This window comes from Herpailurus yagouaroundi, unplaced genomic scaffold (assembly GCF_014898765.1).
Source record: "Herpailurus yagouaroundi ecotype Mexico unplaced genomic scaffold, PumYag 163, whole genome shotgun sequence".
Classification (NCBI taxonomy): domain Eukaryota; kingdom Metazoa; phylum Chordata; class Mammalia; order Carnivora; family Felidae; genus Herpailurus; species Herpailurus yagouaroundi.
In genome coordinates, this window is record NW_024412404.1 from 67,670,125 (window position 1) to 67,696,906 (window position 26,782).

Genomic DNA, 26,782 nt, shown 5'->3' on the forward strand with positions numbered 1-26,782 from the left:
AAACCAAACCAGCAAAAAACACACAAGGAGAGTTTTTAAATGTCACCCTCGTCGGGTGACACTGGTCTGTCTTGCTTTTAAATTTCCGATTTTAGCTCACGAAAACAGCAATCTCCCGGGCTCCCATCCGTCTACATAAGAAAACACAGACGCACGTTTGCAACCTTCCATGAAACCAGATGAGATTCGTACAAAGGAGTCGTTCTTTGCTTCCATTTTTCCCAGCTGATCCGGGTCTCAGCAAACCTTCCTTAGAATCATTCTGTTTGGAACAGAGTGGGGCAGGCCGGCTCCGTGCTGAGACACAGTGAGGGTGGGGGGCTCCTTGCCGGGTGGGCCCGAGGCCTTCCTCCACCACTATGGGCCGCCCTGCGGCTCAGAATGGGTGAGCCATCTGGCTTGGGGTGCACGGCTAGTGAACGGAGCCTGGGATGCTTGAGCAGCCCTCCCTGTGCCCCCACAGCCTTTCCCCTGTCCCCACGTCCCCACATCCCAATCACTGTCAGACACCAGCCAACGGCAGACCCGCCTTTCCCGGAAGGATGGCACTGACGATGGCGGGGAGGGTCCCGGGGCACCACCCCCACCGGCGGACCCGTGTGTGACCCCACAGTCCCCGGGCCTGAATCAAGGTCTCTCGGAGCGGCAGGACGGAGCCTTCCCCGGGGGTCAGGACCGCACGCGGGACCCGCCAGCCACACCTACCCGTTGTGACCCGTGGCCTTGACGATGCTCAGGAGGTGGTCCAAGGCGTCCACGAGCTCCCTCTGCCTCCCGGCCACGATGAGGTGGCGGTTGTGGTTGAGGACGTAGACCACCGCGTTCTGCACGATCCAGCCTTCCTGGATCTCTCGCCCGATCTCGGCGCACCGCAGCCAGCTGTCCATGGCGCCCTGTGACAGACTCTCAATCCAGGTCCTGCAGAACGCACCCTGTCAAGCTCTTCCTTCGAAACAAGACCTTTCCCGAATGGGCATTAGGGACCCGAACATGCGGTCTGCCCGTGGCCCGCTGGTCTGCGGAGCCTGCCCCCGGCCTGGACTGCCTGCCGCGACCCGCTGTGTCCCCTCGACCCGCCCGCAGGGGCCGGGCCGTGCCCCCACGCTGCGCCTGCCCGCTGCCTCCACGGGAGCCTGTTCGCTAGTGACAGAGGCTCGCCCCTCCAGTTAGCGGGTGGGCAGTTAGACGGTGTGCGGCTCCTGCGACATGGGGCCGATATCCGCGCACTACCACCCTCTCTTAAAAATACTTAGTTTTAGATCAAAGACAACTGAGACCCTGGTATCACTGTTAACAGAGCATCTCAAATTCACGAGCGTTTCTGTCGTGGCATTTCACGTGCTGTGTCTTCTGGGATGTTCTACGTGAAGCGCTCTGCTCACCCACACTTGTGACCGAGGCCCAGACCACAGCTCGTCCTCTGAGCGCACGGAAAGCCGCTCCCCTTCCACACCCCAGTGCTTACACCAACCCATCGTATCCCCTTTTTACTAATAACAAAATACGCTAACTGGAAGGAGCCAAAGTGGGGATTCTACTAAAACACACTAGAAAAACCATCCTGCCACGCCGGCCACGCATGACACCAGCCACGCCCCTGGTGTGGGCGCAGCCTCCCGGGCCACCTGGCCCGCTCCGTGGCTGAGCTGTGCTGGCAGCTGCCGGGGACGCCGGGGCCCCTCCGGGCCACCTACCGGTACACGGCCCACTGTGTGTTGTCCTCGGGGCACTCGAGCGTGTGGCCGGCCGAGTGCTGGCTCGGGTCCTCCGGGGGGGCGGGGTGGTCATTGAGCTGCACGCCCTCTGAGCGCAGCAGGTGGACGGTGGCCTGCGAAGGAAGCGAGGGGCGGCAGAGTCACAGGGCACAGACTCAGAGCCAGGCGGGAACACGCGGCCGGGCACAGGGTGGGCAGACCCCGTGATGCCCCGTGGTCCTCTCAGCCTCAAGGGTCCTCCCTCCACCTCACCCACAAATACCGTGTCCCGGGAAGAGAGGGCTCCTTCTACGAGCCCCACACAAGTCACGCCATTGCTCGGACACAGTCACTTCTCGACGTTAGCCAGTGCCCGGCCGCGTCTGCCCCCGGTCACCTCACGAGTGCGCAGAGGCACTGAAGGCTGCCGAGAGCACTGGCACAGCCGGGCAGGTGGCCCTGCCACCACTGGCTGTGCCCCAGTCGTCACTGCGTCCCCAGCTCACGGCATTGGCCCGGCATTTGGGAGGCACTTAGCAGACGTTCCCCGAGTAATTCAGAGAGCGCTCTAGCCCGGCTGCCCAGACCCCAGGAGAAACGACCTAACGTGGCTCCAAGGATTTTGGTCACGCAGTTCCGTGGAGCGTGGCCCCCGCGGGCGGAGGTGCAGGTGCTGTGGCCCAGTGCTGACCCCTGATGGCACACCTCTCCCCGCTACAACTTGCTCAAAGTGTTTCTGACGTCCACTCCGATGCAACCCCCCAAAACAGCAGGTCACTGCATAGTCCCCACGTGACTGTGGGCTCCCGATGCAGAAACTATCTCTAAGGAAAGGGGACACGTAATCACGGGGCCCTCACGCACCAGGAAGGCGCCCCTACTTGGCACCCGTCCCTTCAGGAGGCAGGTCTTCAGGGGCAGTGTTCCACAAAGCACAGGCGCCCACGCCGACCTACCAGCGACGCACCTCTGCGTTGATGAACCCCACTTCGGCGAACTTGCGCAGCAGGTTCGGGGATGCCTGCCGCTGCGACGTCACTTCTGAGTGGCCCCAGCCGTCCTGGGCTGCGCTGTCTCCGCCCCTCTTCTTCTTTCCTGGGGTAAAGAGTGGAGCCTCAGCCTTGGTCAGACGTGGTGCTTCTTTTGCAGCAAAGAAACAAAAACATCTCAAGGATTCCTGGCTCACCCCCAGCTCCGGGGGCAGACGGGGGTCTCTGGGAGGTGCGTCTTTGCTAGAAGGGGCCGGAGGAAAGGCCCCCCCCCACCCCCGGGGTGCAGGGCTCCCTGGGCGGGTGGCTAACGTGTCCCCAAAGCCGGCTCAGCCGCAGCTCACTTGCCACTGACGTCCCCGACAACACATTCTTGGTTTTGCTTGTGCCCCTTGAGAAGCACCCGGCCCCACCAAGCCTGCAGCAACCCTGCCCTGGGTCTCCTCAGACCCCTGGTACATGCCTGTGCCCTGACCGTCCACCGGACCTGCCCACTGACCCATCAGCCCCAGAATCTGTGCTGATGTGGGGAGCCGTCCTCCACCCACACTCCCGAGAAAACCCCCCCCCCCCCCGCCCCCCCTCCCCCCCCCCCCCGTTCACTGTCACCTCTGCCCTCTGCCCTCTGCCCTCTGCCCCCAGGCGCCCGACACGGCGGCCTCTGTTCTCTTGCTCACAGCAGGTGCCTTCCCTTTTGGAGCCCCGATGACCCTGAGGGACCAAAGAGCAAAGGCACAGTGGCCCGGCTGCACAGGGTCCGGCGGGTCACGGTGACGTTCGGGAGTCCCTTCCATCGCAGGACCCCTGCTTCCAGCATGTGCACACTGACCCGGGCCCCGGCAGGAGCCGCCCCACTGGTCATCGGGGCTGCCGGCCCCTGCCCAGGCTTCGGAGAACATGCGACCCTGGCTGGCGCCTGGGCGCGCGTGTGGGGGCCCTCGTACCTCTCTTCAGCCGTGCTGGCTTCTTTGCCTTGACGTTGTCGTACAGGAGGCAGAAGCGGCACGCCGTCCGGCAAACGTCCCACACCCCCTGCTTCCGGGCGACTTTGGCGAGCTCGGCCCAGATCTGTATTCTGCTCGCCGAGGAGCCAAGCGACAAGAGCGCACGCGCGTGTCGCTCGTGACAGGCCACCCGGCACCACCGCGGGGGCCGTGAGCCACGGCCCTTCTCGCCCCGTGGGGGGGTGCCCACGCCCCTCCCTGCTGGGGCGGGTGTCCCGCTAGCCCGGCCGGGGGCACCGCCTCACCCACCGCTCCCTGGCGTTCTCGCCCCCCAGACGCCGCAAGTGCCCGGCAGCCTTGTCCACGCTGATGATGTGGTGCCGTGCCTTCGCGAACAGGAAGCTGAACCGGCCCCTGGTCTTCCCTGTAGACACTGCGGGCGGAAATGGAAGGGCAAGGCTGGCGTCCGGTGTCCCAGGGCCCAGGACTGGGAGGGGCGCAACCTCCGTCCCGGGGACCCTGGTGCCAGGGGGGTGCCGCCCCCACACGCAGCGGCCCGGGGGCTCTGCACTCTGGACAGGCGTGAGCTGGTGCCCCTCCGGAGGGCGCTCCCTCACACCGGCCCCTGCCCGACACCCCCGCTCCCTCCCGCGGCCTGGCCCTCTGGTCTGCTGGGTGGCGGGGGCTCCCTTTGATAAACGGAGCGCAAGCCACGGAGAGCCTGGCTTCCCCGAGCGCGGGGCCGCCCGGCACAGTTGCACAGAGCGTGTGGCACATGCCGTGCCCCTCTCAGCCAACACTCCAGCCACCTCCAGGAGCCAGCCCCCCGCCCCCGGGGCCCCTCACCCTGCAGGGCCGGGGTGCCTTCTCCGGCTGGGCTCCCGGCCCGCCAGCAATGCTCTTACCCGTCGGAGCACCTCAGGACTCTGCTGACACTTGCAGGGCACAGTGGAAAGCCAGGGCGGCCACACCCAATGAGCCCCACGGCCACAGAGGGCCACGTCCCAGAGCCATCTTCTCCCCACCGCTGGGGCATGACAGCCGGGGGAGCCTCGGGGCGGCCTTCGGTGGGGCCCCCCAGCCGGGCACCCGGCTGCCGTCCTCAAGAATGTGATGTGCTTGGCGGGTCAGTGGGTACAACTGGGCCCCCCGAAAGGTATGATGAACCCTAACCCCCAGAACCTCAGAATGTGGCCTTATTTGTGTCTCCACGGGGACAAGGTGAAGGCACGGAGGACACTGCCACCTGCAAGACACAGGGGGGCTGCAGCCATGCCCCCTCCAGACTGGTGCTTTCAAAGGCCCAGACCGCACACCTCAAGGCTCGGACCTTCGGCCGGCACGGCGTGGCCCCCACACGCCAGGCTGAGCATCTGCCTCAAGACGGCATGAGGCTCAGCCGGCCCCTGGGCTCTGGAAGAGAAAGGCAGCCTACCTTTGGCCTCGTTCTCGCTGTCGAGCACAATCTGGAAGGTGTCGGGGGCCAGGGCCAGGCCCGCATTCACCAGGAGAGCCCGCTTCTTCCTGACGCTGTCTTTTGGGATAGCTTTCTTGGCCTGCAGCAGGAAGGAAGAGTGGGCTCTCACGTCGCCAGAAGCGACACTGTCTCCGGGCTGTTCCAAGGAGGCACGTGGGCTCCTGCAGGGCCCCAGCCCCCCGGCCAACCCCACAAAGGCCGTGATGACAGCACCTGCTCGATGGCCACGACGGCCTTGTCCTCGGCACGCTCAGGGGACTGGTACAGCCTGGTGCACAGGTAGAGCCGGTTGAAGGCCATCCTGAGCTGGTCCCGGTAGAAGCCCAGGCTGTCCAGACGCATGGCCTTCTGCAGGTGCCGCATGGCCGGCTCCAGCCGGTCCTCATCCTCCTCGATGTGCACCATTTCCATGTGCACCTGGCAGCGGAGCAGGACCATGAGGCTGGGGGGGGGGGGGGGACAGCACAGCGTCAGGCGGGCCCGGGGCACCCTGGCTGGGACAGCACAGCGTCACGCGGGCCCCGGGAGCACTGGCTTCCCAGTAGACGCCCCAGGGGGAGATGTGCAGTGAGCCTCCGGCTGCTCCTGGCTTTCCTGCATCCTTTAGGCCCTGCCCGGCCTGCCTGGAGGACTCAGACGGGGGGGGGGGGGGGGGGCCAAGCAGCGAGGGCCCTGCGGCAGCCGGAGCAGCTGGGGCCCGCGCTCCGAGGCCCAGAAGCAGCAAGCTGGCAGACCTGGGACACGCCAGTGAGGCCTGCCGGGTGGCGCACAGGGCCGGCTCGGGAAGCTTGGGATGCTGCAGCCACCTGGTCCGTCCACAGGCACCGCCCACCCTCCCCCCCCCATGCCCACTGCTTCCTGCAGCCCGCGCCCCCCTGCAGCGTGCGGCCAGAAGCCTGCTCTTTGCCCCTCCGAAGGCAGCCCTGCTCGGGTCTTAGCAGCCGGGGCACCCCCCACGCTCAGAACAGCCACCATGCCCCATGGGCCCTCACCCTACCTCTGCCAGTGTCTACGGGTATCAGCGAAGGGTCCTCACAGCCTTTCCATCAACGGGAGGCAGAGAGCCCACGTCACGGGGTCATGCCCCGGGGTGCCAGCATCAGCAAATCCGACAAATTTGGCCGAACGCAAGTTCCACAGGACCCACGAACTGAGCACAGATGGAGGCGTAAATGCCACGTGGCCTGCCTGTGACCTCAGGGACGAGGAGGCAGGGAGTCCCCGTGGCCCTGGTTAGGGCCGGGAGAGGGCCCACGCTCCTCACGGGGAACCAGGTTCACCCACAGACTCTCTACGAGCCCGGGCGGCAGCCAGGGCCATGGTCCCGCGGTGGCTACAGAGGACACCTTAGGAGCCGGCCGAGGCCAGCCAATGCCACACACAGCAGAGGGGGCCGCACGGAGGGTCCGCCCACTCTGGGAACGGCCTGGCAGACGGCTCGCTTGAAGAGGCCGTGACTCGAATGAGGGCACGTAGCTGCCGGCACGGGAGGGACGGAACCAGGCGGAAGGACTTAGAAGGGAGCAATCCTCCGACGGTGCTAAGTGACTCTGTGACACGCAGCGACCACAAAGTGGGGCCACATATGCGAGGTGGCCGGCACGGGGCTCCGGCGGAGTGAGACCGCGGCCCCTGCGGGGCGTCAGGCGCGAGCCCATGATCGTCAGCCCCCCCGGGGGACAGAGCGCGGAGCCGCCGTGCCAAGGAGGCGACGTCAGGGCACAGCCCGGGTGGCTGGGGTCCTAGGCCGGCCGGAGGGAGGGGCTCTGTGGCACCAGAGACCGGACGACCAGGAGGCTGTTTGTCACCAGACGCGGTTAGCTCAACGCCTTTCCAGCAAAAACCAGCTTCCCCAGACGGGACAACGGAGCCTAGCACCCCGCAGCATATCACCCACGCTGTTCGGTGCATACCAGGTGAGCAAGGACGAGAAAAATGTGACCCACAGTCAGGATACAGGAAGGACCACATGTCGAGTTTACCGGATAAATCCACTAATGCACGTATTAAAATACAAGTACAAATATACCAAAAACCTGAAGGAAAACAATACTCAGGACAGAACAGATACTGAATCTCAGGGGAGGTGGAGAAATGCAGACACGGGAGGTACCTGAGCTCGGAACTAGACTACGTGAGGGCAAAACTCCTGCTCGGGGCTCACGGCACACAGGAGATGGCGGAAGGAAATCAGCCACCAGAGGCACAGGCTGAACAAGATGTAAAAACGAGCGGAGACTGGGGGACCCGTGGGCAGTATCGAGGGTGCGCTCGAAACCCAGGTCCCAGGAGGCGGAGAGCGAGGGGGACGAAGTCACAGCCGATAACTCCGCAAACCTGAGACGTCCTGTCACATATCCGGGCATCGCAGCCAACCCGAGGAGGGTTCGTTAAGGCTCTGAGGAATCCCACGACCAAAACTCTGGAAACAGAAGGAGCAGACTGACTCACGGACACAGAACGACGCCGAAAACCGCGCACGTCTTCCTCGGGAACGGTGACGGCCAGAAGCGGCACATCGTCTCCAAGGTGTCTGAAGAGGAACGCCGTCCCTGAACCCCGAATCCGGTGACCGGTGAAAGCACTCGTGGGGATGAGGTGAAGCCATTTCGGGCCAACACGGCAGAAGCTCTTAGGGCTGAGATCAAGCAGGTGGGAGCTCGGGCGCGTGGGAAGGGGAGACCCAGCGGGACCGGCCAAGAGGGAGGCAGAGCCGAGAAACCCTCATTGCCCTCTGGGACGTTCTCCTTGTCTCCTTGTCGACCACTGGCCGCCAAGACCAGACGACAGCACTGCAAGGTGAAGCGGACGCATCTTCACGTGGCAGACGTCACACCGCATCGAGGGGAGCCCACGGCCACGACGGCACAGAGGCAGGGAGCGGGCTGAGGAAGGAGAAGGGCTGCGGGGGCCCTGCCTGCAGGGCGCGGGGTCAGGTGCGCAGCTGGCCCTCACGGACTCTGCTGCCCGAGGACCCGTACTTTTGGCCCTCGAGCGGCGCCCCCCCCCCCCGCCCCCCGCAAAGTACAGCCGAGGAAGTGGACAGGATTCTAAAAGTTAACCTCGAGGAAGGCAGGGAAGGAGCCGCAGGAAGCAGAAAGGATGAGCGGAAAGACGTGAGGTCGAAGACCAGCTCAGCAGGACACGGAGCGCAGAGGGTGCGGGGCTCCAGGCCCCACGCAGAGGGTCACAGTGATGGAAGGCGGACAGACAGCGGTCCACCCAACTTGCCAGGCCGTGCTCCGCGCGTTCGAGGTACACAGAGGACAGGATTTAAGAGGATGGAAAAGGAGAGGCCGTGCATCCGGGGAGGTGGTGTTACCACCACACGCCGGAGCCTTCGAGGCAGGGGGGTCACCAGCGGCTAAGAGGCCACGAGGAGACACGACCCCAAACGTGCGGGACGCGGTGTTTGGGACCACGCCGAGCAAAGCTGAGGGAGACACGGGGTGCCAGAGGCCAGGCGGCTCGGAGCCGGAGGCCCGCACTCCGGCCGGCACTTGCTGGGCTGAGCGCTCTGCACCCAGGGGATCTCTGGCCTCAGGGTCAGCCCGAGGGGACACTGACAGGAGCTGCCAAGAGCCCCTCAACAAGGATAGACAATGCCATCAGCTGCCACCAGGACTCCTCGGCGTTGACCTGCCACGGGGAGTGCGGCAGCCTGGAACCCTCCTCCAGAAGCAGCCACTCGGCACAGCCCCCAGGCCCAGAACCTTCTAAGGAGAAAGAATACTTCCTAGCTTCCCGATTCATTTTATAAAGCCAGCGTGACCTTGACGTCAACCCTGACAAAGGAAGGAAAACACAGGCCCGTGTCCTCATGAACATATGCATAAGACCCTCTAACGGATCACGGGAAGGAAGCCGAACGTGGCAATACAGTATAAAGAGTGAAAAGATCGGGACCACACAGAGCGTGCACGGTTGGTTCAACCCCCAAAACTCAATCGGCGTGATTCAGGCAGTAAGAACGGGAGAGAAAAGGCACATGACCGTCTTCACAGCCGCAGAAGAAACGCCATCCGGGGCTAAAGGGCCTGTTGCCAACGCGGATGCCCCCACGCGTGCGTCCTACTGGGGGCAGCGGGGTCTCAATGTCACTTAGGAGAATCAGCAGAGAAAAAGGGGGAAGCTACCAGATATTTTCTAAACTCAGGCATACATGAAAATAAGCTCATAGGAAATAAGAAACATACTCATTAAAATTAAAAGCAGGCCAAAGAGAAGGAAGAATTAGAGAATCTGTGAAATGAAAGAACTGATGGAAAACGAGGATGCTGGGAATGTGGCACGTGTGCTTCCCAGCCGCCCCGCCCCCCGCCGCCTGCACCTGCGCCCGTGCCCGCCTAGGGTCGCCCCCGCCCCGCAGCAGCCCAGGGACCACTGGCCGGGACTGCGTCCTCCTCCCGTGGCCCGGCCTGTCTCTTTAGGCATTTCAAGGCCCGCTCTGCCCTCCTGCTCTCAAATGGGTGCCACCTTGGGTTTACGCCCTGTCCACAGCCCAGGTGACCTTCCCAGAGACCCCTGTGAGCTCTGGACGCACAAGACCGGGGTGTCTGCAAGGGGCCTTGGGCCTGCTGCCCACCTCCCACAGCTCCGTCCCTCCCGGCTCACGGCGGCTTCCGTGCCACCCGGCGCCCTGTCCACCGGCTGTTCTCGACAGCGGGGTGGCCATTTGACAACTGGCGATACCTCCTCTGTGCCAGGTCCTCTGATGACGCTGTCCCCCGGCACAACCTCCGCCCCTGGAGGACTGATGAGCCCCCCTTCTACGTGTATGGAGGGCTCTGCTCCTGGGGCGTCATCCTCCCGGCCCCCGGGCCGTCTCCTCTCTCTGGGCTCGGTTTCTCGGAGACCGACTGGGACCGTCCTGCCTAAACAGCACCCACCCGCCCTCCCTCCCTGCTCCTGCCTTCTCAGCACTTCCCACGGCTGGCCTACTGAAAGCAGAGTGGAGATGTAGGAGTGCCTGCAGGCTAGGGGACCCTTGGTGCCGGGACCCAGGCGGGCACCCGCTCTCCGTTAGCGGGCGGTGGGGGACCGCCGAGGCCCGCGCGGGGCACACGGATGGCTCCATCCCTGCGGCAGCCACACAAGCCCTTTCTGATACGGGTGGGGTTTCCCGCTTGCACGCTTTTTGGGGGAAGTCAGTTGGGTTTCATCTTTTTCCCGGTGTTGAGGGATTCTGCCCCGGCCCCCTCCCGCCACGCTTCCCCATCTCTGAGAGGACAGCCCGGGACGAAGACACGCAGGCCACCTGTCCACCTTCTCCAGGACGTCCGCGACGTTGGCCAGCGGCTTCCGCAGGTGGTGTCTCAGGTTGTGCTGCAGCAAAGGGAGACACGCGTTCCACTGGGTGGTGCACACCACGTGGATGACCCCGGGGTCGCCCAGGCGCACGGCTCGCTGCAGCGTGATGTCCAGTCTCCGTACTATATTCAGCTGGGCCTGCACAAAACACATCGACCGGTCTGTGAAGCACCACGTACCGCGTGGGGAGCCTGGTCCCGAGGCCCGGAAGCTGGAGGGCCAGCCGGGACCCGAGGTCTGAGCCTGTCTGTGGCAACGGCCTGCATCCTCTTTTCTAGAAGGGATGTAAGAACGTCTGCGAGATGCTCCCTTAAAAAGCCCGGAATGGCCTCTGCACACCCGTGGATGAGGTTCTCTTCCGTGAACTGATTCCATCCAAGTGCACTTCTCAGCCTTGTATGTTCCCTGTGGCCCACGGCCTGTTACGTTTACAACCCAAAGAACACATCCCCTGTTCCGTGCTGCATGTGCCCTTCCCGCCAGACGGGCTCTGGTCCCGCGTTTTCAGATGCGTGGAACCGGCTTCCCAGCCCCACGCCTCCTCAGAGCCCACGGGGCCTGCCCACGGGTCCTAAACTCGGCCACGTCCCACGCTTCTGGCTGCCAGCACCCTCGGGGCCTCCCCTCACGCTGCCTCATGAACCGGTGCCCGAAGCTGCTCTGTGCTCCACACAGCACTCCCTGCGGCCCCCAGGGCCACACGCACCGCCCATCTGCTGCTATCTCCTGATCACACGTGTGGCCAAAGTGTTCCCTGCAAAGCGTCTCCTACACAGCGTTTGTCAAGCGCCTACCAGGTGCCAGACAGGAGGGTCAACGCTAGAGGAGCCACACGGGCAAGTCCGAGAGGGACGGATATCCGCCGGGCCGCAATGAAGGCGCCACACAGAGCCTGCTGCGGGTGTGGGGGAAGGGGCCCCGCGCCCGGCCGCCGATCTCTCGGCCCGAAGGCTCCCTGGGGGTGCCAGGAGCCAAGCCCACGAGTGCCCGCATTGGCTCCAGTCGACACGAGGCTCCAAATCTCTGTTTCGACACTTTTTTCCTCCTTTTAAGCTGCAAATTTCTCATTAAAGAATGGTCTAAAACGATCTCTGGACTCCTTTTCTGGCAGTGGCTGCCGGTCCAAATCCCACCGCGTTGAGTAAGCAGACGGGAGAGTGAAACCAAGCTCACGTCACCACCACGTTTGGGCAGCCGCCTCCTCTCTGACCGCAGACGGGGAGCACAGCAGCCACGTCCGCCGTTTCCAGATGGGGCCGTCACCGTGAGTGAGCACCGCGCCCGCCCGGGCGTCCCCTGGATCCGCCCTTCCCGGGGCCCCTGCCTCTCCCCACGCACTTGGGGATCCCCGAATCCCCAACAGCCTCTGGCCACCCTCGTCTCCCCACCCCCAGATCCCTGCCTGCCCCCGTTGCGTGCAACGACCTTACCGCCTACCCCGAGCCCCTCGGGTTTCCAGGCCCCGCGTGGCTGATAGCCCCACGCTGTGGTAGGGAGTGACTTTTGCCTTCCTGGACGGGAGTCTGGATGGCAGAGAGCCATGACAGGGACACGAAGGCCTGACCAAGGGCAAGCGCATGGGGCTACGGGGACGGGCACCGCCACTCGGGCAGCAGGAGGGCTCTCGGGAGCTCATCCCCGTGCCCCGCCCCCTGCCCAGGCTGCGTGACCCCGATATGCCTGCTATGTGGTGGCCCGGGAGCCGTGGGGGAGCCCGTCCTGGCGGGGCTCCTGCCGGGGAGGCCGTGTTCACCGGTGGGAACCCGAGGCACGGGAGGCTGGCCTTGTGTCCCCCTCACCCGGGGGGCCAGCGACCTTCCAGGACACGTGCAAAGCCGCTCAGTGACGCTGACTCCTGTTCAAGGACTTACCTCAACAGCTGCTCGGACGTAGACTTTAACTTTACTTTCGAGTCCTAAAGCTTCTAATTCATACTCCAGGCATTTGATTTCAATCAGCTTCCCAGGGTCCTACAGGACACACACAGTTTTTGTACACGTGGGGGTTTTTAGTGAAAGAAATCACACACATTCATTAACTTCAAAAACCATTTAAAGATATTAACGTACTAGGTAGAAAGTCAACAAAAAGACCTCTGGAGAACACAAATATATACATTAAAAAACGTAACCTTTTTCCCCCAAAATGCAAAGACTCAAGTGAGAAAGCAAAAACAGCTTTTTTGGTTACCTTTTTAACCATGGGGGAGAGAGCCCATTTCACTGGACGTCGGATTTTTACATGATGGCACCAATTTCAGATAAACTCTTATAAAGTCTGGCAAACGTGTTTTCTTTGACTTAACCCCTGTCGGCTTAGGAAGAGAGTGCCCTGCTCGCTGGACGCGGAGGCGGGCCGCAGCAGGAGCCCGGGGTTTGTCGGGGCGGCGTCTACCTCACTTTTTACAAGACTGCTAAGCTTTCCCAAAGGTGTCGTGCCACCCTGAGTCCCCAGCGGCTGGGCGGACAGAGAGCTCCAGCCCGCCCACGTCCTCTCCCACATCTGGTGCGCTCAGTCTGCTCACTGCGGCCATTCTAGTAGGTGTGTCGACGTGAGTTAATATCAACATTGGTCTCTGCCTCGGTTCCCAGCACAGCGCTCCTGAAACCCTGGTAATCTCCTGAGTGGCAGAGCACCGGGAGCATCTTTCCTAAAGATGTGACTCCCGGGGGTGGGGGTGGGGGGGGTCCTGGGCGGGGGCCGGTCGCACAAAGACCAAGCCATGATTAGAAGCTTGGGATTCTCAGACCTGCCTCTACCCGCGAGAGAGCGGACGGGGGCTGGAAATGGATTACTAATTGCATCACGCCTATGGGAGGAAGCCTCCATAACGTCCCAACAGTACAGGGTTCGGGGAGCCTCGAGGTTGGCAAACACGTCCATATACCAGGAGGGTGAGCCGCCTCCACTCTACAGGGACAGAGGTTCCTGCCCTTGGGACCCTTCCAGACCTCGCCCTCTCTCCGTTCATAGGCTGTTCATCTCCATCCTTCATCACGTCCGTATATGACGGTCCTCTTTGTCTCATTACGTTTTTCGACTTTTGTGTCAGTGTAGCTACTTCTGCTCTTGCCGTTGCCATCTACACGGAGTATCTTTTCCCACGTCTTCACTTTCCCCCTACATGTGCCCTGGACGCTGAGGTGAGTCTCTTGTGGGCACACAGTCGGGCCTGTTTTGGTTTGTTGTTTAACCCATTCAGTACCCTGTCTCTTTTGATAGAAGAATTTAACCCTTTATATTTAAAGTAATTGTTAACAGGTAAGGACTGATCACTGCCATCTTCCTTCCCGGCTGGTTTTTGCACTTCTGTGTTTCTTTCTTCCTCGCTTGCTTTTTTGTTCCCTTTGTGATTTGATGGCTCTCCGTTGTGGGATGATTTGATTCTTTCACTCTTTGGTGCATTGTGCTTCACGGTTACAAAAAGCTCCTTACAAATGTATAGTGATGTCAATCTATTTTAAGTTGAAACAATTTCACTCCAATCAGTACAAAAACTCTACGTTTTCACTACCCCCCACTACATTTTTTTTTTAATTTTTTTTTTCAACGTTTATTTATTTTTGGGACAGAGAGAGACAGAGCATGAACGGGGGAGGGGCAGAGAGAGAGGGAGACACAGAATCGGAAACAGGCTCCAGGCTCTGAGCCATCAGCCCAGAGCCCGACGCGGGGCTCGAACTCCCGGACCGCGAGATCGTGACCTGGCTGAAGTCGGACGCTTAACCGACTGCGCCACCCAGGCGCCCCCCCCCACTACATTTTATGTTTTTTATGTCACAGTTTACATCTTTTAACGTTTTGTATCCATTAACAAATTATTGTAGTGTTATTTTTAATAATTTTGTCTTTTAAACTCTATACCAGGGGAAGCGACTTACACACCACCATTAAAATATGAATACTCTGACGTGACTACATGCTCACCTTTACCAGTGAACGTTATACTGTCATATATTTAATTAATGTCCTTTCATTTCAGCTTGAAGAACTCCCTTTAGCATTCCTTCTAAGACAACTCATGAACTTCCTCAGCTTTTGTCTGTCTGAGAATACCTTTTATTTCTCTTTCATTTCTAAAATGAAAGGACTATCCAGCTTTGCTGGATAGAATATACTTGTTTGGAAGTTTTTGAATATATCATCCAGCTCGCTCCTGACCTGCGAGGTTTCTGCTGATAAATCCATTGATAGCCGCATGGCAGTTCCCTTGTATGAAATCACTGTCTCTTGCCGCTTTCGAATTCTCTTTTATAATAATTTTTATGATAAAACTTCTGCCAGTTTTATTATAATACGTTTTGGTGAAGTCCCCACTGGGTTGAACCCTATGCGACCAACAAGCTTCATGTACTTGGATGACCATATCTCTCCCCAGATTTGGGGAGACTTCAACCATTATTTCTTTAAATCAGGTTTCCACCCCTTTCCCTACGCCTTCTGGGACTCCCATAACGCAAACACTGTTTCGCTTCACATGGGCTTCCCATACTCGTTTTCATTTCTCCTCCTCTGGGTAATTTCAAATGACCTTTGAGTTTACACATTCTTTTTTCTGCTTGATCAAGTCTGCTACTGATGCTCTCTACTGCACTTTCCACTGCATTCACTGTATTCTTCAGCTCCGGAATTTCTATTTCATTATTTCTTATGATTTCTATTGCTATCGACCTTTTCATTTTGCTCACGTGTGGTTTTCCTGATTTCATTGTGTATCTGTGTTCTCTTGTGGCTTGCTGACTTTTCTTAAAACAAGTGTTTCAAATTCTTTGGCAATTCATAGATGTCCATTTCTTTGGACGAGGCTACCGGATCACTGTTGTGTTGCTTTGGTGATGCCGCGTTTCCTTGATTTTTTGTGTTTCTTGCGGCCTTGTGTTGACGTCTGTGCATTTGACGAAGTAGTCATCTTTTCCAGACTTTGGTGGGGAAAGACCTTCGCCTGTGGGTGGACAGGATGTGGCGGCTACAGTTCTAGGAAAGGCCCAGCGTCACGGTCTCCGTGCGCCTCCATCAGCCAAGGTTAGCATCGGCAAAGACTATAGGATTCCTCAACAGTCAAGGCTGCTGGTCTCTAGTTTCAAGGTCTCTTGGAGTCTTTGGTGGTGAAGGCTGCTGGGGACCCCCCGATCCCATTTTCTCCCACAGGGTATGTCCACGGGGATCTCTTTTGGCACCCGGCCTGGGGTGCAAGCACCCTGGTAGCGGTGGTGGCACCGATGTCCGACGCACAGGCGCCCAGGCGGCAGCCTGCGTCGCGGGTGCTTGCAAAGCGACAGCAGCTCCGGGGGCCCGGGCACTGGCTAGCTGGCAGTGGTGATGCTGTGTGTGACACACGTGTGTGTTAAGCGGCCACGAAGCCAGGATCTAGGTCTAATGGCTTTAAATTCCACTCCAGGAAGTACTCTCAGCCCCGTGTAACCTCTGAAGATTGCTCCCTGGTCTCCTTTTGGGGGGATTCTCTCTGCAGCTCGTGTAGTTTCCTCATACACGGGCGCTAATCAGAACGCGGCTGAAGACTTGACGGAGCCCCTGGAGCTCTCCACAGCTCCCTTCGTGCAGTTGGCTCCTCTCTGGTCCTCAGTCCCGTGAACTTGGGCCGCCTCGTCCTCCTGACCAGCAGCTCGTCCTCCATCCGGTAGACTGCCACCGGCTTCACCCGCGTTCGCCTCCGCCCGCCGAGTCTACAAACTCTCCAGGCGGTAAACTGGACGATGCTAAGACCCACCCCATCTGTTCCCCACCTCTTGGTTTCGCTTCCCTTCATCATCTATTGTTCAGTGTCCTGAAATGTAGCGTTTCACATACTGTTTGGTTTTTTCGTTGCTTCAGGCTTGAGGGCCTTTTATTCCATCTTGGCCAGAAAAAGTTCGTTTCTTCCGCCATGTCCCTTTCGTATTCTTTCCCCCTTTTAAGAAAAGGTCCACTCATTACTGAACGATCACCTAGAACTACGCGTTTGTGTTTGCTTTACTTTTGTTTAACTCTCCTCTTAAGAGGATAGTAAGACATCAGGCATTACAGTCAGTGCCGGAAACCTCGCTCTGCCTGTTTCCCCCATGACGCCTCTTCCCTCTCGGCTGCCGCTTCTCCACACTGACCCAGGGTGGATCTGGACCGGGCCTGACCCAGCCGTGTGACTTCCCAACCACGTTGCCTGTCACTGCAGGGAGACCCTATGAAGAAAGAGCTGGCAAACCATGGGAATCTGAACGTGCCCGCTTTAGAGAGACTGGAATGATCTTAACACCCATCCATCTGTTCAACAAAAATCCGCAGAGCACCTCTCCAGGGCCAGGCATTACGCTGAGAAGTGGGGTGACATATGACATAGGACAATGCGCTCTTTCTCAAGTGATATTAGAAATACCCGTGTTAGGGGCTCCTGGTGGCTCAGTCGGTTAAGTGCCCTACTCTTCAGCTCATGTCACGATCTCACAGTTCGTGAGTTCGAGCCCCGCGTCAGGCTCTGTGCTGACGGCCCGGAGCCTGGAGCCTGCTTCAGATTCTGTTTCTCTCTCTCTCAAAAATGAACAAACATTTTAAAAAAATGAAGGAATCCACTTTAAGTACACACAGAATATTCACAAAATCCAGCACCAATAAATACTGAGGGTGTTGGAAAGACCAGCGAGGAAAGGGGGCGCTGACCTCTGAGGTGCACTTCGCTGAGCCCGCCTCATTCGAGTGAAAAATTTACATAAACAAGAACGGGCACTGGACGTTTCCAGATGCCACAGGCCTGACAGCACCGGCTGACCCTGTCAGATGGCAGCACCAGGAGGGATAACACCCCCCCGGGAGGGATGTTCCTCTCGCTGGAGATCGCTTTCGGCAGGCGGCCCGAAGGGAGGCCACCTCCGAGCTTGGGCGGGCAGGGCCGGCTGGGCAGAGTCGGGGAGAGAGTCCCTGAGGGACCTCCCCCGGAGGCAGCAGGGTGGTGAGGGCCCCGCCGCCTACACGTGACCCACCTTTGCAGGAAGCCGCCGTCGGCAGCAAGGACCACCCCCCTCACCACAGGCAGAACACTGGACTCCGACAGCGGCCCCAGGAAAGCGGTCTCGTCCCTGCTGGCTCCGTACAGAGACAAAAAAACTACACCCCGAGGGCGTCACTCAGCTGGTGAGTGACGGAAGCCGGTGGGATCCCGATGCTAAGTTTGGGCCACTGTGTGTGGACACAGAAGACAGCAACAGCCCGCAAAAGAACCCGGAAGTGCTTCCAAATAGGTACGTCCGCTCTCTTCATTCCCTGCTCTCTGGCCTTGGCGGTCTCCAGCCCCACCCCCACCCCACTGCCCTATCCACGCTCTACCAGCCGGTCAAGGTCCAAGTGAAGTTTTTTTTTATTTTTTTTTTTAATTTTTTTTCAACGTTTATTTATTTTGGGGACAGAGAGAGACAGAGCATGAATGCGGGAGGGGCAGAGAGAGAGGGAGACACAGAATCGGAAGCAGGCTCCAGGCTCCGAGCCGTCAGCCCAGAGCCCGACGCAGGGCTCGAACTCCCGGACCGCGAGATCGTGACCTGGCTGAAGTCGGACGCTTAACCGACTGCGCCACCCAGGCGCCCCGGTCCAAGTGAAGTTTTATTTCCCTTTGTAGAACGATTTCCCGATCCACAGAACCACACACATGACTGGCTTCCCCTCTGCCAAAGCGAGTGTCCCGTTCTGTGCACCGCGGAAGGGGCGGCACCCTAGAGCTTTGTCTGGGGGGAGACTCCCAAGGACCCGCTGGTATCTGGGACCCACCGGTAATCTGGGACTAAACACAGCAGGTGCTCAATGGAAAGCGCAGGGAGTGACCCCCCGCCACTCGCCCAACCCGAGCGAATCCTCCCTCCAACCTCCTCACCCTCGCGGGCAGCGGCCCTCACGGCCTCTGCTGGTCACCGGGCACCGTGTTCAACACCGTCCACGCCACCGCTAAATAGCCTCTGCTCTGCGCGAGAGCCCTTGCTAAAACACATAAACCTGAAGCTGGCTTAGAAACTTCTGGCGGGAATGTAAATTTTTCTTTGGAGGGCAATATTACAATATGTATTTTCAAATCGTAAAAGTGAAACTTCCAGAGTAATTTCCCGTCAGTGACCTTATGTTAGGGGGAAACCCCTAAGTGCAGATAAAATCTTCAGGCACAAAATGTTCACGTAAGAACAAAAGATAACAGGATTCAAACGTCCAAGAACGCGGCCGAGGAGTAAGTTTCGGACCATGAATATCCCGAAGTAACGGTGCAGCCGTTCGAGTGGACCGTGCAAACAGCCGGTGGCAACACGGGTCGGTGCCAGGGACGGCGGGAACAGTGTGTGATGCAAACATCGCATCAGCTCAGCGACGTGACGTGCGTGTGAGGGAAACTGGGAGGCGTTTACCAGGCGCCTGTTTCCAGACCCTCCCCGCGAGGCCCGCTCCAATTCCTTTCCCTGCTTTTTTGCCTTTTGTGTTCGGATCCCAGGGAGGAGGCGCTGCGTGCCACGGTCATCGGTCACTTACTTGGCTGTCGATTTTCTTTAAGTCGGAGATGCAGTCAGAGGAGATCTGTTCACATTTCAAGGTCAAGGAAAGACGAGCCAGTTCAAAAAGCAAAAGAATTCTGGAAACCAAGAAACAAGAGAGCAATGAATGGACAGAGGTGACAGGAACGTACCCCGTACTCACCTTGCAGCCCCAGGGGCTCCAAGGCCCCGGCAGGCCCGGCCCCCCGACGTGCTGCCCCTCGGTGCTCCCTGAGCTCTGGCCACATGGACCCGCCCCTCCCCCTCGATCCAAGCTCAGCAGGAGGCCCGGCTCTGCACCACCGGGTGCCCCAGAGACCCATTTCTAGAAACTTCCCCTGGGGCCGCTCATATGAGTAGTGAGACCCTCCAAGGGAGGGCCCAGCCCTAGCAGAGGACGCCGGAGGGGACGCCACACATCCATGTGCACACATGCGTCCGCCTTCAAAAGTGTGTGCCTGGGTTCACACAACCCGAGGTTCGCACAACCCGAGGTGTCCTCACTGACCGCCTCGAGGGTCTGAAAACCCATGTCGAGAATTCCGTTGTAGAGTATTTCATGATGCAGAAACGTGTTCACAATTTATATGGGAAAAGCAGGTGAAAGCCTATGTGATCATGTTGAAATTTGACATCGATTCATTTTCAAACTCTCTACAATTATTACATGTTAAATTTGAAATAAAAAAATGATGAAAATCATTTTAAAAATGCATACCCAGGCCACCCCCGGCCCATTAACTCTGTATATATTCAAGAGCAGTGGAGGAGCTCATACACGAAGTGACAGTGAACCCAAGACATCTTGTGGCCCCGGTCATCCCGTCTAGACACAAGCTGCCTCAGGATGCCCAGTGACCCCACACCCTGGTGCCCATGGCCTGTGTGATCCCTTCCCTTCGAGACTCACTTCTAACCAACAGGAACCCACAATGTTGGGCAGAGGCCGCTTCCCTGGCCAGACCCCAAACAGCGCTGACTTCCTATGCTAGTCCGGAATCCGTAGCTGGCACTGATAATGCCCCTGCTCAGTCGGGTCTCAGAAGAGACTGCTACTGCCCTGCTGACACCTCGATGGCAGCTGTGCCTGGATCCCTGTCCCACAGGCACAGGGAGGTCATCAGTGTGCACTGTTGAAGCCCCCATGTCTGTGACAGTTTGTGACGTAGCAGCTGAAAATAGACCCCGCCTATGAGTTTTCTAGGGCTCCTGGGACCAATTACCCCAAACGAGGTGGCCTAACAGCAACAAGTTAATCTCTAAAGTTCTAGAGGCCCGGAGACTGAGATGGAGGTCCCAGGACCACAGCCCTTCTGACGGCTCCGGGGCAAGATCCTTCCTTGCTCTGCGGGCTTCTGGTGTTTGCTGGCCATCCGTGGTGTTCCTCAGCTTGCGACCACGGCTCTCCCGTGTCTGCCTCTATCGTCACCGGCCTTCCTCCCCAGGGGCATCCGTGCCCCAAACCTCCCCCTTCTCATAAGGACAAAAGTCAGTGCTCGGGGCCTATCCTCATCCAGTGTGATCTCATCTCGACTTGATTACATCCACAAAACCCTATTTCCAAATGAGATCATGTTCACCGGCAGCAAAGGTTAGGACTTGAACGATCTTTTGGGGGGGCTCAATGCCACCCATAACACCCTCAAGTCAACTAACAAATGATGGATGGAAAAAGTATATAAATAATCACTGCGGACAATGGCCAGGATGTTTCACGTGTTCGGAGTGCAGAGTTGATGAGAAAATCGGTGGGATTTATCAAGGGATCAATTCTCAACAGCGGGACTTCGAAGGGCCCAGACACGGCTGAGGGTCACACCTCAGTGACCCTGGGGGACGCGCACACGGATCACAAAGCGATACGGTGACTGCAGCAGCCACACCAACGGGGTGTGGTTGCGCTCGCTCCGTCCTTTTATGTCAACGTGACAACGTGACAGTGGATTGGGAAGCAAACCCATCATCTCTGCGGGAATAAACTGCAAAGTACATGCTGGTTCATTCTGTCAGCCTCTGGCTCAGCTACCCGCTCCTGGGAATCCGACCCGGGACTTATCCTAAACTCAAACAGCACTGAGAGGATTCTGGAAGGCACAGAACTGAGACACTGAAATGCGGGGTGTAAGATGCTGTAGTGACCTGAAAGGCACCTACACTTAGAAGTCAAATTTGGGGGCGCCTGGGTGGCTCAGTCGGTTAAGCGGCCGACTTCAGCTCAAGTCACAATCTCGCGGTCTGTGAGTTCGAGCCCCACGTCGGGCTCTGGGCTGACGGCTCGGAGCCTGGAGCCTGTTTCAGATTCTGTGTCTCCCTCTCTCTGACCCTCCCCCATTCATACTCTGTCTCTCTCTGTCTCAAAAATAAATAAACGTTAAAAAAATTTTTTTTAATAAAAAAAAAAAAGAAGTCAAATTTGATTTAGAGTCCAATATGCAGTTATGTGTCCCGAATGCTCCCCAAACGGTACACACCTCAAGACCAAAAAAGACAGTGGGAGGAAATATATGAAACCCTCCACAATGGCCGAGGCCCATACGGTACTTAGGACGGCCTTTTCCGTCTTCTCACATTTCCTACACTTGCGAGTTTCACGCAGTGATTACGGACGTGTGGAACTGGAGACACTTACTTTTCCTCTCTGATTGAAGGGAAGCGCTCGTGATTGTAATAACTTAAGTGTTTATAGGTCTTCTTCAGAATTGCGTTGACATCTTCAGGTAACTCATTTTTATCCAATTTCCTAGAATGTATTCAAACATTAAATAACGAAGATGTCATGTCAGATTTGTTCAAATTATCCTAAGAGAAACTCCCAAGTCTACGAGCCGGTGTTTCCCACTCAACAGAAGGCCTGAAAAATCGCTCCTCCTTCGTTCCTTCTCTCTCCAAGAGACGTCTCACACTCCTTATCGTCCTCACTCCCAGAGCAAGCTTTCTTCCTGAACAGACCCTCTGCCGGGACCCGAGCCAGAAGACGGCTCCCTCGTGGGCTGGCTTGGCCCTTCGTACCTCCCCTGCCGGGCACCCTGGGTCGGCAACCTGCCCGCTTCCGGACATCTGCCCTCTCCTCACACCCGCACTGCCCCTCACACGCGCTGATCTCCTCACACACTCACTGCCCCTCACACACACTCGTCTCCCACCGCCCTTTCTTCGCACACAGTGGATCTCCCCCTTCCTAAAGCCCTGTTGCAGGTGTGTGCCCGGGTACATTTCCACTCTTCGTTTGCTCTGACCCACCCGTCAGGGTTTTACCCATTCCCTACTGTTGTTTTTCTCAATGTCAGGGTCAAATGTCACGCCACCCCCGGAAGGTCCTGTCAGACGGTCGGTCGCACCCAGCTGGAGACTGTCTCCTCCTAAACCGCTTTCCTCACCCAGGGCAGCCTCTCTGGCTGCTTCCGAGTAAAGGGAGGCAACGCAGAGTCCCGTCCTCCGGGCCCAGGCCTCAGCCACCCCGGCACGGCCATAGCCCCTCAGGCAGCACAGGGACACTGGCCAGCCCCTCAAGTCCTAAACCACTTACGCTTTCAGCACGTTCATGTGGTAGGTGGCAGACAGGCTTATGGAGGTTCTTTTTTCTTCCTTTAACTGAAGCTCATCCAGTAATTCATGGCGCACCTGTTGTCAAACGGAATTGAGCTATTAACTGATTTAAACAAAAGATTAGGTAGAGGTCCAGGTATCCGTTGTTATATTACATACATCCTCCTTTAAAACTAGTATTTGGAATGAGCAAGTGTCCTCTCATTAACTGTGCTTATGTTCGGTTTTCACAGCCAACCTGCGCTGTCTCCCCACGGAAGTGAGTGGTCGATGATGCTCCTCATACAGGTTGTTGGGGTTTACAACGACTTTATCGCAACACATTTTCTGCGACCCTTTTTAATTCAGTGATGCTGCGAGTGAAGTGGTCAAAGATCACGATGAAAGCAAAAGATTTTGTTTTGTTTTGCTGACGCACGTGCACTGTGTGTATGCTTTTGTGCCTCTCAGTGGGTGGACGGGGCCGTTTGTCTACACCGTTTTCTGAAAATGACCCTTAAGAACATCACTTCTGCCTCCGTTTTTCAACATGCCAGCTTACCATAACAGAAAAGATGTGTCGGTATTTCTGGGGCACGTTAGCTTTTATAAAGGGCGCTGCGGTGGCACAAAACGTCGCGGCCTCCTCCTTTTTTCCGGCTTGTAGGTAACACTCCAGAAGCTCCCTGGATGACGCAAAATGCTGGACGTGACGGAATCGGTTTTTGCTGCACGTGTCCAATAACCAGGTTAGTATGCATTTACTATTTTCACATCTCACAAGCTTCAGGAAGTCCCACGGCTCGGCCCCCGGTGCGGCTCACCGGGGGCCGAGAGAGCACTCCTACTCCCGGCACGGCAGGAGGGAGAAAGGGAATATTCGCACCGAAACTCCCTAAGACGTTTAAAATAAGCTTTTTCAAAAAAACATCATATTCGTATTGATTTTCTCTTAAAAGCTCCCCACGTAGCCATCAAGCAGGTGAAGAAAGCGTCTAGATTCCCGATTCCAACTTCAGGGAAGACCCTCTGGCTCGTCTCGTGGACGCCCACCCGGCCGCTGCCCGCACGCGGCACTCCCCAAACACGGGGTGAGTCTGGCCGCTGCTCACTCCTCCCCGCACAAAGACCGCGTGCTGACATCTCACTGTGGCTCCTCAGGGCCGTCCCTGTGGTGACGCCTTGGCGTGTGCTTCCCTCAATAGGGCCGTTCGGGCTGAGTTTACGTTGCTAAAATGTCTACCGCGTTAATAGTTACAGAACGGAGTTTTTAGAACCACGAACCAGGACTGTGACACAAGCTTTCATTTCCTACGTTTTGAGTCTGAACGCTCAGCTTGTGACACCCACATGATCAGCACGCTGCGATTTCATCCCGAGACATCATTAGACAAGCGCACAGAACATGCACTTCTAACTACAGAGTCCAAACCAATGCCCTACACCCTGCAGTGTAAGTCCCACCCAGTGAAGGTGGGAGGGGAAGCAGGTCAGAGGTTGCACGGGGCCGTCGGGTAGGGACCCGAGGCCGGGCGGGCCACCTCCACTCACAGCATCAGCTCTGCCTGCCACTCCTTGTCTTCCTCCTCGGTTTGGTTTAGCACGTTTACGATCTGGGAGAGGCTGGAGATCAGATGGTGATGATATCCCGGCTTGAGAAACGGCCTCACCATTTGCCAGTAGAGGACAGATGCGTTATATACCAGGAAGTGATACCTGCGACCAGAGCAGAGGAAGTCTGAGACTAGGCCACAAGGCTGTCCCCAGCCCCTTCGGGCGTCTCCAGTAGATGGCAGCAGCAGCATCTGAGCTGCCCCCCGCCCACACTGCCAAGAGTGAGCAGAGCCAGCCCTCCCTGGGGTGGCCACGGGCGCCCTGCCCAGAAGGGGTTGGTGGCTCCAAGTTCAGCCCCGGCCATGGCCACCCCGCCACATGACTCCTGAGCCCAGAGACCCTTTCACTCATTCAGTCAATCCAAAAGTGACCAGCTCCCTGTGAAAATGCACCAGTCAGCAAGGTCTCCTTTGGTTCCCAAGGGATAGACAAGAACGGGCAAGAGGAGGGGGAATCAAGGAAAGCCTCCTGGAGGAAGCAACATCCTGCTGAGACCTGACATGCGATGAGCGATCAGCCGGGACGGCAGTGCAGGTGCAGGGTCCGGCAGGCAGAAGAAGGAGAGCAAATCTTTAGGGAGCAAAACTCCCAAACCTGCACACGATAGAGCCAAGTGGGGGAGGAAGAGGGGGAGCAGGGACACCCCCGGAAGCTGGGCTTTTTCCTGAGGGCTGGAAGCAGGTGCCGACCAAGAGGATCAGAGCGGCCGATCTGCCTTTCTCGCTCCGGCCTCTCCAAGGGGCCGGCTCTGCCTTGCAAGACTCCAGGCGCCCGGCGGTCCACACCGCTCCCCTGGTGGGCGAGCGCCGTGGATGCCTGCTCTTACCCCGGATGGAGGAAGGACCCAGGGCACGGCAACAAAACAAGGCTGTCTGCTCCTTCAAGGGGCTAACTCGGAGCCCCTCTCGTTCTCTGCCAAGCTGCGCCCTCGTCTATTTGTAAAGATGGTCCTGCCAGCCGCCAAGGCTGCTGGTCGCCCAGCAGGCAGTCTGCAGGTGCCCCCAAGATCCCCTGGATGCAGGCTGCCTGCCACTCCCGCTTCACGGTTCCAGGACATGGTCCCCTTGAAATACCCACTTCCCTTAGCACACGTCCCCAGTGAGGGGGGTCTGTGGGGCTGGGCCCGGTTCCCCAGCACCCACAGCAGGGGCTGCCAGAGGGGGCCATGAGCAGCACCTACTAGACCACCGGATGCGTGAATCTGGGATTTATTTACACCCGAACCTCCTTTACATGTTGGATCCTACTTAAGTAGGTTGTAGGAACATCAGTTCGTATGCAAGCTTAACAGCTTCGAGAGTAGTTCTTGAAAACCGAAACGTTGGGGCGCCTGGGTGGCGCAGTCGGTTAAGCGTCCGACTTCAACCAGGTCACGATCTCGCGGTCCGTGAGTTCGAGCCCCGCGTCAGGCTCCGGGCGGATGGCTCAGAGCCTGGAGCCTGTTTCCGATTCTGTGTCTCCCTCTTTCTCTGCCCCTCCCCCGTTCATGCTCTGTCTCTCTCTGTCCCAAAAATAAATAAACGTTGAAAAAAAAAAATTTAAAGAAAGGAACTGTCAACGTTTCCCTTAAACTCTTTGTGGTAGAATGGTTGCGGGGCGCCTGGGTGGCGCAGTCGGTTAAGCCTCCGACTTCAGCCAGGTCACGATCTCGCGATCTCGCGGGATCTCGTGATCTCGCAGTCCGGGAGTTCGAGCCCCGTGTCGGGCTCTGGGCTGATGGCTCAGAGCCTGGAGCCTGTTTCCGATTCTGTGTCTCCCTCTTTCTCTGCCCCTCCCCCGTTCATGCTCTGTCTCTCTCTGTCCCAAAAATAAATAAATAAATAAAAAACACATTGAAAAAAAAAATTTAGAAAACCGAAACGTTGATTAAGTAGAAAACGGTGCTGGAGCGTTAGCCGAATCACCACAGATACGAGGCCTTGGCCCGGGCCATCCACCGGGGGGGAAACAGGCAAGTGGGGGCAGCAGGGAGAGGGGACCCTGCGGCTGAACCCTCAGAGAGGCCCAGAAAGTCAGGGAGCCACGGAGACCAGGCCAAGGAGAGGTTCCCAGAGAGAAGGCAGACAAAAGTCACGTGCAGACCACAGAAACCACAGAACAGTGGAAACGATGAGGCTGGGGGGGGACGATGCGCCTGTGCGGCCCAGCTCCGCACATTAGAGACGAGCACACAGCCGTACGTGCGCCCCAAACACAGACCAGGACACGGAAAACCCCTACAGTCTGAACAGGTGCCAGCGCTCGGTGACCCCTGGCTTGGTACCTTTTACACAATCCCCGTTAGAGACGGCCGAGTCCATCGGGCCTACCTGGGTTCTCCTTTCGCGAAGTTTATTGCTTTCATGTACTGAGTCACGCAATTTTCAAACTCCTCCTAAAACGACATAAAGAATATGCACAATTACACTGAATCTGCCACTAGAACATCGACCGTGGCTCGTGGTCCCTTTGGTGACCATCAAACCGCACTACAGGCTGGCCTGGCACCCCGAGTGTAGGCAGGCGGGGCTGGGGCGCATGCGCGCTCTCTGCAGGTTCCCCTCTGCCTGGCCCGAGGGCGGCTGTTCCGGGCATGACCCCCGCACAAATGTCCAACGGGAGCTCAGGGAAAGGGCGGTAGCAGGAAACTCGGCCAGTTTCCCGTCGCTGAACACGACGCCGCTCGCCTGCCTCTCCACGAAGAGTACTTTCGGATCGGTCTAGCCCGACGCATTTTGGAAGCGGGGGGTGG

General features: G+C 58.1%; 1 protein-coding gene across 10 annotated transcripts in view; it reads right to left on the reverse strand.

Moving 5' to 3' along the window:
• The window catches only part of CFAP46 (cilia and flagella associated protein 46), a 97,254-nt gene that overhangs the window by 69,143 nt on the left and 1,329 nt on the right, over positions 1-26,782 (reverse strand). For 8 of the 10 annotated variants that reach the window (XR_005793775.1, XM_040486859.1, XM_040486861.1 and 5 more), the window contains exons 4-18: positions 26,361-26,425; positions 23,989-24,153; positions 23,000-23,123; positions 22,439-22,533; positions 21,542-21,652; positions 18,911-19,010; positions 12,286-12,384; positions 10,362-10,552; positions 5,318-5,546; positions 5,063-5,183; positions 3,937-4,060; positions 3,628-3,758; positions 2,662-2,789; positions 1,695-1,828; positions 706-918 (exon numbers count right to left, since the gene is read on the reverse strand). Coding sequence is in view for 9 of the 10 variants with exons in the window: in XM_040486859.1 (XP_040342793.1) it covers positions 706-918; positions 1,695-1,828; positions 2,662-2,789; positions 3,628-3,758; positions 3,937-4,060; positions 5,063-5,183; positions 5,318-5,546; positions 10,362-10,552; positions 12,286-12,384; positions 18,911-19,010; positions 21,542-21,652; positions 22,439-22,533; positions 23,000-23,123; positions 23,989-24,153; positions 26,361-26,425 (2,030 nt within the window). In the remaining variant the exon portion in view is untranslated. Of the gene's footprint in view, positions 1-705; positions 919-1,694; positions 1,829-2,661; positions 2,790-3,627; positions 3,759-3,936; positions 4,061-5,062; positions 5,184-5,317; positions 5,547-10,361; positions 10,553-12,285; positions 12,385-18,910; positions 19,011-21,541; positions 21,653-22,438; positions 22,534-22,999; positions 23,124-23,988; positions 24,154-26,360; positions 26,426-26,782 lie in introns of those variants that run through there. The other 2 variants (XM_040486864.1, XM_040486866.1) reach the window with 2 other exon arrangements.